The 13,163-nt window shown below is 35.3% G+C and overlaps 1 protein-coding gene across 1 annotated transcript in view; it reads left to right on the top strand.

Annotated features, from left to right (window-relative positions):
* LOC107701097 (synaptotagmin-9-like) overlaps positions 1-13,163 on the top strand; it is a 32,362-nt gene that overhangs the window by 11,618 nt on the left and 7,581 nt on the right. The window contains exon 4 of the mRNA XM_016503029.1: positions 12,374-12,494. Within this exon, the coding sequence (XP_016358515.1) occupies positions 12,374-12,494 (121 nt within the window). The remainder of the gene's footprint in view (positions 1-12,373; positions 12,495-13,163) is intronic.

Below are 13,163 nucleotides of genomic sequence, written 5' to 3'. Positions count from 1 at the left end.
GCAAAGAAAGAAGGCGTAACTTTTATTCTCGCTGTAGTATTGTTGCCGCCGCCATGTCGTGAAGTCGCTTTGTGTTTTGTTGTGAAAGCGAAACTACTTTGTTTGGTCTTCCAAAAGAGGACACGACTAGATTTAGATACATGGTTTTATGTTTACGCGGCGCGATGCAATGCAACGCGTAAAAATACAGTACAAGTCATTATAATCCATAACTGGATGCAACAAATGCCTTGTTTATAATGGGTTTTCATGTTTTTGAATCATCGCTCCGGCCTGACAGGGCATCATCACAATATGGTAAGGGGAGTAACATTTCCGTCACACGCTTGAGGTATTTGGCCAATCACAACGCACTGGATAGCTGGCCAATCAGAGCAGACCTTGCTTTTCAGACCGATGAGCTTTGTAAAAATCGACGCGTTTCAGAAAGGGCGGGGCATAGAGGAGAAACAATAATGTACAGTATGTGGAAAATAATGTGTTTTTTTAACCTTAAACCGCATAAACACATTTCATTACACCAAATACACAAAATAATGTTCTTTTTAGCAGCATCATATGACCCCTTTAAGTAGTATTTAATAATTGACAGGCCTAATATTTTTATTACTTGTACAGTATAATTTTTAAGCGTAATTTCTCAGAGATCCGATTGAGCTTCACACAAATGTGCTGGAATGTGCTAAGATCCCTGACCTAACAGATTCTCCAGTTTGAACACTACTGTGTACTTTGGCAAGATTATAGTGGTGTTAACAGTTCATTTTAACACTATAAATGATTATTAGACCCATGTGACCACTCTGAAGTAAAAGCAGTTAATGGTCGTGCTGGAAGAACAAGTGAAAATATTTGAACATGGTTTTCTCTCTCCTCCGATCACTTTCATGCTTCAGAGGTAGCAACATAAAAATATACTTTGAGAAGCGTGAATATTTCATAATCACACATGGCCCATGTAGGGGTGACCTATATTTGAAATAGCTGAAGAGTTTGCTCTGACATGAATATACGGCGGTTTTTGGGGAAATTGATCCGTCTCATAAGTAGACCCAAGAAAGAAACACAAAGGTGTTTGTGTGCAGGCGGTCTTTTCATGACATACAGTACTTAAAGAAATAGTTCACCCAAAAATTTAAAATGTAATTTGCTCACTCTCATGAAACCTAATCTGTAATTTTAAACCAATTTATATGCAGTAACCTAAATATTCTCAGCTGTTTGGGTTAAAGACGCTAAAATACACGACAAACTTCATCCTTCAATATGGTACAAATTGTATTATATGGGATGGTTGGCAATCGTATACAGTATAGGAACATTATCCATGCTAGTAATGAGTACTCAGCATTGTCGGCAAGTTTATTGTAGCAGTGATTTCATGTCTTTTTAATATATATATGTTTATTTATTTCTTGGAAAAGCTCAAACCGGCAAGTTTCACTGGATCTAGAGGTTAGCTTGATGTAGTAGCAAGCGTCACAGGCTGTTTCAGTGCATATAAGTGGGCCATACCTCTAGGGATCGCTAGCTTGGAGGAACACAATCCATGTGTGCCATCCATGCATTAATCATTTTTGGAGGCTTGATTGTATATCTAGCATAATTAATGTGATACTGTACTGTAAGACTTTACATTTTTTTTTAAATGTACTAACCGTCAGGCCATCCAAGATGTAGATGAGTTTGTTTCTTCATCAGAATAGATTTGGATAAATTTAGCATTACGTCGCTTACTCACCAATGAATCCTCTGTAGTGAATGGGTGCCATCAGAATGAGAGTCCAAACAGCTTAACTCCATCATTAAGACGTTTTTAACTTCAAACCATTGTTACCTGTAAAAATAGGAGTCCTCTATCAATAATATTGCGAGTCGTCTCATCTGAATCAGGAGAGAAATATGCACAGATCAAGCACTGATTACAAACCAAAACAGTTCTAAACAAATATGTCGGTGGATTTTGATGTGAGAGGACAACAGGGGATGAACATTTTCACTGGAGGAAACGTTATTATGGACATTTTTGGCCTGAAGCCACAGTTTAAAGTTAAAACAGCTTAATGCTGGATTTGTTTTTTACAAACACGCTGCTTTTCACTTCATAAGACGTTAACTGATGGACTGGAGTTGTGTGGAATACTTGTGAATTATTGTGATGTTTTTATCAGTTTGAACTCTCAATCTGACGGCACCCATTCACTGCAGAGGATCCATTGGTGAGCAAGAGATGTAATGCTAAGAAAGAAAGAAGAGTACAAAAACACAATTCGTATGTATTAAGAAAGTAAATTGGGTTAATGTTTTGATTTTATGTTGACTTTAAAAGTGCAAACCAGGTTTATGCTAATTATGATTAATCATGTTTACGCAAGCACTCGTTGATCTTATTGAATAAAGCCGACGTGTGATTAATAAGCGCAAAAATAAATAAAATATAGAATTTGTACCATTTATCTGTATCTTTCTGCCATCTCAATTTGATTGTATCAGGTTCATTTCTATATAACTGGCATCGATCAGCATCGAACAGTGTAGCACAGATGTCAGAGTGCTCTCTGCCTTCATGTTAACTCTCTGTATTACTTTAGGGATTCTGAGTAACTTTTTAAAAATGCATGAGAGTTCCAGCAGCACAGCCGCTCTTAGATTGAAATGAAATACAATCCACCATACATGATCATGACATGCGAATACAACTTTCCAAATATCACTTCTGGGAAAAAAAAAAAAAAAACCTTAACCTTTCTGTTTTTTTTGAGCTCAAGTAATTTGCATTACAATCTGAATGAGTGATTATGTTTGCTCAGATCTATTCAAGGTGTAATTTGGCTCTGCCTATAAATAAAACAGTTAATGTACGAAAAGGCCAATCCATTCCACCCAGCTGGAGAGAGAAAGATTGAGGCATCTCTAATCCGGAAGAGTAAAAGGTCGATCAGCAGGATTTAGTGCTATTGAATCTCCTGTCAGGATTCACCTCTAACCACGAGACATTTACCTTGTATTATGACTGGAATGACACTTTTTGTAAACTTGAAACTGAGGTATGTAGGCTTTAATCCAGTTGGGAATGACTGGGAATGATTGTTACATTTCACACTGTGTACATGCAAGTCCTAGTGACACACGGCGAGGCTATGGTGTCATTGTTTTTTGGCTCATCCAGGCTGTATTTATTTGATGGAAACACAGTAGAAAACAGTAATATTGTGATCTATTTTAAAATGGGATTCAGAAATCTCTCTTATATATTGATTTGGTGCTCAAGAATCATTTCTTATTATCAATGTTGAAAACAGTCGTGCAGCTTAATATTTTTGTGAAAACAGTGATATTTTTTCATGATTCGGTAATGAATAGAATGTTCAAAAGAATAGCATTCTTTTGAAATAGAATTGTTTTAACATTATAAATGTCTTTACTGACACTTTTGATCAATTTAATGCATCCTTGCTGAATAAAAAAAATATAAAAATCCTAAAAAAAAAAAAATCCTGCTGACCCCAAGGAAACATGATGATGAAAAAGTAGCCTTTAAAGTACATTTAATCCAATTGTATTCATCATAATCCCATACCACCATTCTAGAGCAAGCAACGTAGCAATCTGACGGAGATGGAGGTACTTATAACAAAGCAAAGCTTCTATTTTCGTGTTTTTTAAAGAATTCCTAGACATGAAAGACAGGGGTGTTTCAGCAGACATTCTGAAATAGTCTGCAGTTGAAGTCAGTAAAGCCTGTTCCATTTGCAGTGCCATTTTAGTTAGATAATATAAAGCTTTACAGCAGTTGAAAGAGAAAGATGTAAGTCTGAGTAGGCTGTAGTAGCAGACATATGCAAAAAGTTGCTGAAAAAGTTGCCTTTTTTTGTTTAATTTTTAGTTTAGATATTTTGCTGACGCCAATATATGTAACTCTATTAAGTTAACTGTGAGGTAAAGTTTGAAACTGCGAGATGTAGAGACACAATTACAAGTAAAGTCACAGTTTCGAGGTATGAAGCCACAATCGTTAGATATAAAGTTGCAATTACAAGAAATAAAGCACAGAAACAATTTTGAGATATAAAAGTGTAATTAGGAGAAATAATTTTGCTATTTTTAAATGTAAAAGTTACAATTATGAGATATACAGTACAGTCACAATTACTGTATAAGATACAAAGCCATCTTTTTGACATATAAAAGCGCAAAGCCGTGCTAAAATTTTAATTATTTGCAATAAGACCAATAGTAATGCTGTGTGGACAACTTTTAAAATAACTCTCTCTGAGCTTGTAGTGTAATTTTGTATATGAAATTAAATTATGTTTTGTGCCAATGCTAGAGGACAAATTGATTACCTGTGGTCTGGTCACAAAACAGAAAATCAGCAATTAAGCAAATGTTAACATGCCTCTTTACATTGCCCTGACCTGAATCAGTGTTTTCATTATGCTCTTTCTTTCTGTTGTGGCTACTAGCCCTTCTGCCTGCTAATAGGCCCTTGAACGAGTGGGGGTGGGTGGGATTGGAGATGGAGAATCACACTATATAGACTCTCTCCAAACCATATTCAACCTCTTCACAACTGCACTATAATTTCATTCACAATGCGCAAGTGACCATAATTCTACTACTGACTTGATTTAAGTGCTTATGAGAGCAGAGGCGTCTGTTATTCTATAGTCTACAGATGGAAGGATGTAATTCAATTACCTTGCCTGAGAGGAACTGGTTTCACGAGGTTCAACCCTGAATGTCTCTCGCACACAAAAAGAGGGTGTGTCCGGAGCATTAAAAGCTGTTTGGACACTGTGCTCCATCCCTTCCCACCATATTCTGCCCTCTTCACCATGCCCATACTAATATAGGTCAGAGAAAGAAGCCATACAAATTGCAACTGAAGGGAAATTTGGATCAACAGTCATATTTTGCTATTTTACTGGGATTTTTTGTTTGGCTACAACAAATCAATTAATTTCATTAAATGGTCTCTGCATATAAATGAAAATTTTACTCACCTTCATGTTCTTTTAGAGGCTTTTTGTTGTCCTCTATTTATTTCGTGCAACACAAAAATATTTTTGTGTCTTGCTTCAAAAAAAGATATCATCAATTAATCATGATAACATGTTTTTCCAGTACTTATAATGTAACAAATTTCAGCTTCATTTTTATAGTGTATTTTCCAGTTAAAATACCTACAAATCCTTTAAACAATTTACTTGATTTACTTGAGAAGCAACAGTGCAGAACATGTTAAGAGTTGTTTTCAGAGAATATATTTTAAATGGGTTTAAAATGTATTCATGTAGATTGTATAATTATTCATTTTAGACAGTAATAATAAATTTTAACTAATTGAGAAGCGACTCTGCATAAAATATTAAGACGTTTTAAAGAATGCATATTCAATACAACTATTTTTTCTTACTGCAGTAGTAGATTTTTTTTTTTTTTCATTTGATTTACATATAAATCCGTTACAAAAAAAATCAAAGAATCTAATAAGACAAAACACACTTATATTCAAGATATATGCTTCTCAAGTAAAGGTAATTTGTTTTAAGGATTTTTTTCTCATTCAAAATGAGACTCAAAATCTCATTTACACAAATGCATGCTCACGTAAAAATGTGTCACAACAGATTTGACATCAGTGACAACGTAGGTATGAATATGAGCATATGTTTTGAACGTAAGCAAATGACATTTGAAATCTAAAGGTTTTTCTGTGAAGACTTTGATCATTTTTGTCACACAAAGCTACTATGACTTAGCGGTGTGCAATATATATCGTCTACAATAATGTCGTAACTGTTGTTTTAATGATGTGTGATTTGACATTATCGAGTATATCGCAAAAACCAAACAAAACACACCTACAGAGTGCACGCATGAACTATACGTGATGTAGTATAATAGGCTAGACTAGTGCGCGTGCGCATTTAGAGTGCATTCTTTCACTGTGTGATTCAGTCTGTTAAAATGCATTTAGAATGCTCCCAAAATTCAAGATATGGGGCAGAAAATGTGTATATTTATTTATATCATTTCATATAGTTAAACAAAATCATACGAAGAGTGCCATTTTTTTTTTCTCCAAAAATCAGCATGATTACAAATGTGATATTGATTTTATACAACAGTTCCATTAAACAAAAAGTTAATATTAAGAGACTTGCGTTGTAGACACCATGTTGCATATGTTTAAAATATCAAAACATTATTTATGCATTTGTAGCTGCAAGTTAAATGCATTCATTTCGCTCAGAGCTGCATTAAACAGTGTGTACATCTAAATGCCACTTCAGATGCAGCTTCTGTGTTTCCTCTGCATTGCAAAGATGAATTTTGTTGATACTGATTTTATTTGTCTGGTGATAGCCCAAATTAGGGTTGGGCCGATAGATGATGCCATCGTCCATCGCCGATGGCTGATAGACATCACGGTGTTGAGCCGGCATCGTGCACTGTGTGGTAATTAAACTGTATATGTATATTGCGGGCATCGGGGAGCCGCTATTATGCCTGGCATTGAAACTGCTTTTGAGTGCACAATTGCTTTTTAGTTTCACTTTCACTTTCTAGATTCGCGATCGCACGTACTTTGTTTATACTATGGAGCGGCAGTACTTACCACACATTTTACAAAATTAGATGTTTGTCAGTGGTGCTCAGGATCTGCAAATCATTCGCCATCATCCTCAGTCATCTCTCCTTACTCTGTTTATGTGGTAAGTGAAATTTTATGTACTGTAATGTAACAGGTTACCGCTAGCAATCGTTATTTGTTTTCCGTGCCTTTCTAAATACGGATTCACGCTTCGGGCACACCCCCTAACCCCCCCTTAAAAAAAAGTAATTTATCACTTTTATGATGCTTTTTGTCCTTTTGGGAGCTTAACGGATCCTAATCATGCTTCAGTCTTGTATGGAAAAATAGCAGTATAAACATTCTTTAAAATTTCTCCTTTTGTGTTTCAAGTCTTCAACAAAGACAGAGGTTTGGAACAACATGTGGGTGAGTAAATGATGACTTTGTAGTGAACTAATCCTTTAAACAAAAGCCTCTAGCTTTTTATTCATTTTGTGAGCTGCTTGCTTTAAAAGACATAGCATTTGTCATTATAATGAAGCAACCAGGATTTGGCTTGATGAGAAGAATCCAATTTAGGATTTAATTTGCAACAAGAGTCAACCTCTCTTACCTCTCTGTTAATAAAGACTGTGCTTCGTATGGATGAGACAAAGGCAACAAGAGGAATCATTACTATGCTCCCTTACCCACACTCCCTTTTCTAGATGCTAATTATTATGTGCAAAGAACAACAAACACAAACTGCCTACATTACATCAAGCCCACAGGCCATTACATTTATTGATCTGTCTGCATACTTCGGTACTAGGATGCCATCCAATATGAAAAGAAATATAATTCAAATAAATTCTGCATTTATTTGATCAAAAACACAGTAAAAACAGTAATATTTTGAAATATTATTACAGTTTAAAATGACTGTTTTCCATTTTAATATATTTTAAAAAGCAATTTATTCCTGTGATGCAAAGCTGAATTTTCAGCATTACTCCACTCTTCAGTGTGACATGATCCTTCAGAAATCACTCTATGATGTCGATTTGCTGCTCAAGAAACATTTTTTATTATTTGTGTTATATTATTATCAATGTTGAAAACAGCTGCTCAGTATTTTTGCTGAAATGGTGATAAATGTTTTTTTTTTCAGAATTCTTTTATGAATATAAAGTTCAGAAGAACAGCATTTATTTGAAATAAAAATATTTTGTAATGTTACATGTTTTTACTGTCACTATTGACCAATTTATTGCATTCTTGCTGAATAAAGCTAAATTCTAAATTAAAATAGTATTATTATTATTTTATTTTTATAAATTTAAAATAAAGAGAAAAAAAAACTTTTGAATGGTTGTCTACTGAGGAACAAAAAAATATATTTTCAAAAAGAAAAGAAAAAACTTAAAGTGGGATCCAAACATTAACATTTGGGCCCCATTCATTTTAAATTTCAGTTCTGCAGAAGAAAGAAGGTCATACTGTACATGTTTTGAATGACATGAGATTGAGTATATAATGACTGAATTTTCATTTTTAGGTTAACTATCCCTTTAAATATGCCAATGGAGATAGGAAAGGTAGGAAAGGTTGTTTGCGCCACTGTATTTGAACCTTTAGAAACAAAGACTTACCTCTGGACTTGGTCAGTTTGCATGATGGTAAACTGATCCTTCATCAGTTTTGAACTGGGTGTTTGAATTCTTCTTCCTGCATTGAAAAGGCAATTAAAGGTGATGGAGAACTAGTTTAGATTGTGGAAGTGCACTTGAATCTGAGTTCTGTGAGGCAGGAAAACACCAACCAGTTCCAGTTCATCCCTGTTGAGCATTAATGAACACGGCTCTCAGCATAGCCGTCATGGAGCGGACGCAGCGCTGTGACCTGGCCAGATAATGAGCCTATCTCTGCTGCTTGCTTCTGTGACCTTTTTGCTTCACCGTAATGGATGGAACCTCCCACTGTGCGAGAAGCCCAAGGGCTCTGAACTGCTCAGGATGGGACTGATCTATCTTAACAGGCCCTCTGAGCTCCTCAGATACACACAATCACAGATGATTGGATTTGTCAGGAAGTTTTAGAAGCCCAATGAGGTGTGCTGACCACTCATGCAGTTTTCTTTACAGTGCCCAAAGTCACTTAAAGAAAGACAGCAAGTCCATGACCAACATGCACACACATTATTTGCTAAATCAGCCTTGTTTTCTTGTTTTAACATCCTTAAAACATGTCTCCAGTCAAGTCTCAGGTGTTTAGGTAGAGGCCAAATTTAGTTTAGTTTAAAAACCTTGTTGAAGAGCAGTCCATGTAATATATTGTTGACATTTGGACTGTATTCAGTCAAAAGTCACTTAATTTGTGACTTGTGAGTGGCTCAAGTCGAAGTCTCAGATTCAAGTTTCCTTCTATGATTAATAAGTTAATTAATTAATACATTTTAGATCATTTATCTTGAATTAAGCTGATTTTTCTTTACCCACTGGCACATTGTCTTTACTTACTTTTTGTTGTTGTTGTTGTTGTTTTGGGTTTTTTTTGTTTTTGAAAGTATAAACTTAAATAATTATTGATTTGCTTTTTATTTGCTATTTTTTTAATTAGATTTAAAACCGGGAAAAAAATGTGTAAATGTCAGATATAAATTGTCTGAAAACAATTCTTAATCTTAAAATGTATCTTATTTTAAGGATGTTTGTTTACATTTATATAAATAAAATGTTGGGGTCGCTAAGAATTTTTATGTTTTTGATAAAAGTCTCATACGCACAGAGGCTGCATTCATTTGAAACGGTAATTACAGTAATGTTGGGAAATATTATTAATATTTAAAATAACTTTTCTAATTTAATACATTTTAAATTGTAATTTATTCCTGTGATGCAAAGCTGAATTTTCAGTCTTCAGTCTTGCATGATTTTTCAGAAATTATTTTAATATGCTGTTTTGGTGCTAAAGAAGCATTTCTTATAATAAATGTTGAAAACAGTTGTGCTACTTAATTTTTAGTGGAAAAGTTATCCTTTTTTCAGGACTCTTTGATGAATAGAAAATTCAGACAAACAGCATATATTAACTGTGACTTTTGATCATTTTAATACATCCTTGCCTAATAAATTTTCGTATTTAAAAAAAAAAGTCCCCAAACTTTTGAACCGTAAATATGTAATACTTTACAGTGCAAGTCAAAGTTTTTCCTGTTATGCCAACTGATTGGCCTCATGCAACTTCGAGCTCTTATATCTGTGGGGGGGTGTAAGGTATTGAGAGGCTAAGTAATGATAAAAGTTTTTACATGCTCTCAGCAACACTACACACCCATCTGATCCCAGTGCAGAGTGTGTCCATTAACATAGATCAGTTAATAATTGACAGCATGTGAAAGTTCTGGCAGCCATGGGATCAGCCAGTGCTTGGCTGCCATGTGCATTAAAGACCCATTTGGGTTCAGCACACACTTTAATTCATTACTAATGTATGGTCGTCGTCTTCTCTTCCGTCCTGTTGTGTCATTGCATTAACGCACTGAGATGAACCACAGAGCTGCATGCATAACGGTTGATCGCTGATGACCCACGGACTACATTGTTACCTAGATCACATCGGTTACATCGCGATTGTGCTCTGGGGTAATGCATTTAACCATGGTTTGCTCCAGAGGGCTTGTCCAAACAGTTAGTTAAGCTGGTTAGCATAGGCTGTTAGTCTATATCAGGGGTCCTCAACTCTGGACCTCGAGATCCACTTTCCTGAAGAGTTTAGCTCCAACCCTAAAATAAACACACCTGAACAAGCTAATCAAGGTCTTCAGGATCACTACAAAGTTGCAGGTAGGTGTTTAATCCAGGTTAGAGCTAATCTCTGCAGGAAAGTGGATCTCAAGGTCTAGAGTTGAGGACCCCTGGTCTATATAGTCCATCTTTTTCCATTGACATTTTATTTATTATTTAATTGACCATTCAAAATGTATAATATATAAAATATGTACACATACATACTGCTGGCCAAAAGTTCAAAATTAATTTTTTTTTTGTTACAGATTTTGAAAGAAGTCTCTTATGCTCATTTTATGATAAAGATGAGTCATTATCATAAATTTGAGTGGTGCGAGTGTGACAAGATCACCATTAAAGTGATAGTTTATGCTTTGTTGGCTCCCAATACACTGAGGCTCGTTATGATGAGATGTTAATTATTAATTGCATTTTAGTTTGTTATACAAACATCTCTAATTTAAAAAAAGTGCAAATTGTGGCTATTTTCAGAAGTGATAATTAGACCGCAGGTTTCTGTTCGCTGTTAGGAGTGGATAGCAAAGTGCAAAAACAGGATTCCCTTGAGGTGAAACACTTCTCTGTTCCCATAAATCTGTATTGAGTGCTTACTGTACATGTCAGACAACTGTAATAATGTGTTTTATTTCTTAAATGGGCTGTTTGTGATGTTTTTCCTTTGATGTCCATTTATAATATTTCTTGCACCAAAAACAGTTGTAATTTAGCTGTACGTGACTGTTTTCTACCCTCTTTCTGACCTTTTAAATTGAACAGGCTTTCGTTGCATGTGTAATGAGTTGCAGTGTTTACAAAGAATGGCTTTACTGATAAGATGCGCATTAAATATCGCATGCGACTTATCGTGCAGCCCTAATTAAAACATAATCATAAATAAAAGCATATACATCAACTCAAATACGGTTACTTTATACAGTATTTTGAGTGATGACTGATGAGCAATGCGCTGCTGCTGCTTAACTAAATAAACAAAGACAAAACTACAATAGCAGATTAACTGACCTGCACTTGAAACCCTGAACAGTAGTTTTGCTTCTCTGCTCCACATGTGCGCTTCCACAGTCCACTCCATTCTCTCTCTCGCATTGATTACTCTGATCCAAACCGAGCCGAAGCATTGCCAGTCACGACTAACCGATTCATGATTTATTCGAGATTTAATTATCGAATGGCGAATTCGGAAATAATCGCTTTAGTACATTCGGCAGGCAACTATATAATAATAATATTAAAATAGCGGGCCAAATCGGCTGCCAGGCCACCAAGAATAGTCCCGGTTCTCCCGATAACTGATTACAGTTACATTTATTTTGTAATTAAATTACGTAACGCCGTTACATGTAACTAGTTACTCCCCAACACTGCTGGCAGGTTTGCAGTAGGGCCAAATGCGATTGGCACTGCATTGTTCTTCAATAGCAGTGTCTTTGCCAAAGTTGAATTACACAATCCTTACATATCTATGGTTCCGCCCATCTCTCACATTCTCACCTGGGAAAGGTTATCCCCGTTTCTTCGGTGATTTAAATCCCGGCGGTTTTTACAACCATCGGCTGTGCAGGATTGTGGAATTTTTTAATATTCATTGATTATTATGGTGAATGACGTCAAGTTGACCGTTAAATATGGCGGACGCGTCTACGCGCTTGGAGCTGTCGAATGAGGAATCTACCTATACATATCTATGTTTTGAGCAACCACCAACAACACTTAAGAAGTATGGCAGTGAATTTTGCACTTAAAACATCAAGCAAAGAAGCAGTTCCATGGTATTGACCATTTAAAAGTGTTTAAACAATTTCTGTACAAGTTGTATCCAAGGAAGTGTTTGTTTATATGATACTGCACACTGCTATGGAATGCAGGAATAAATAGACCGTTATAATGAGTAGAAGCTCAAGGAAGCCTTGGTAAATGTAATTTAATTTGCACTAAATCAAATTTTATGACATGATTCTTTAAGTTAATGTATCCTGTTTCTGTTTTGCTGTGTCTCTTCTAGGATAATGTGGATCTGGGAGATCTGATGTTTTCTCTTTGTTACTTGCCAACTGCCGGTCGACTGACAATAACGATAATTAAAGCCAGAAATCTTAAAGCCATGGACATCACAGGAGCGTCTGGTAGGCTTCCCATCGCCCTCACCTCTAAATGACTTATTGTCTCCGCAGTAATGATTTTTTGGTGTCATCATGACATGTTAAAACATAGGGTGCCATGGCATCTCTAAAAGAGCATTGATTTAATCGACCAAACACTTGAGAATGTGGCAGGAGATTTTACATACACAAGTAGTTGCTAAGTGGGGTTGGGCAAAATCCAGAATTTCTTTTGCAGTTCATCTAACCAAACCCATCACACAGGATGTTGCATTCTGTAAATGACTTATTGTCTCCGCAGTAATGATTTTTTGGTGTCATCATGACATGTTAAAACATAGGGTGCCATGGCATCTCTAAAAGAGCATTGATTTAATCGACCAAACACTTGAGAATGTGGCAGGAGATTTTACATACACAAGTAGTTGCTAAGTGGGGTTGGGCAAAATCCAGAATTTCTTTTGCAGTTCATCTAACCAAACCCGTCACACAGGATGTTGCATTGGCGTAAAATCAGATCAGGTTGACAAGAAGAGCTATTAACAGCATTTACAGAAGTTATTTTATTGTACACACATATATTAATAATATAAATTTTAATTATATATTAATAATATATAATAATATATATTATTATTATTATTATTATTATAATTATGTAAATTACAAATAAATTATATAATAATTTATAAA

This window comes from Sinocyclocheilus anshuiensis, unplaced genomic scaffold (genome assembly GCF_001515605.1).
Source record: "Sinocyclocheilus anshuiensis isolate Anshui unplaced genomic scaffold, SAMN03320099.WGS_v1.1 scaffold1423, whole genome shotgun sequence".
In the NCBI taxonomy this organism is placed as follows: Eukaryota; Metazoa; Chordata; class Actinopteri; order Cypriniformes; family Cyprinidae; genus Sinocyclocheilus; species Sinocyclocheilus anshuiensis.
Note: the sequence above shows the minus strand (reverse complement) of the source record. Positions and strands in the feature narration are given on the sequence as shown.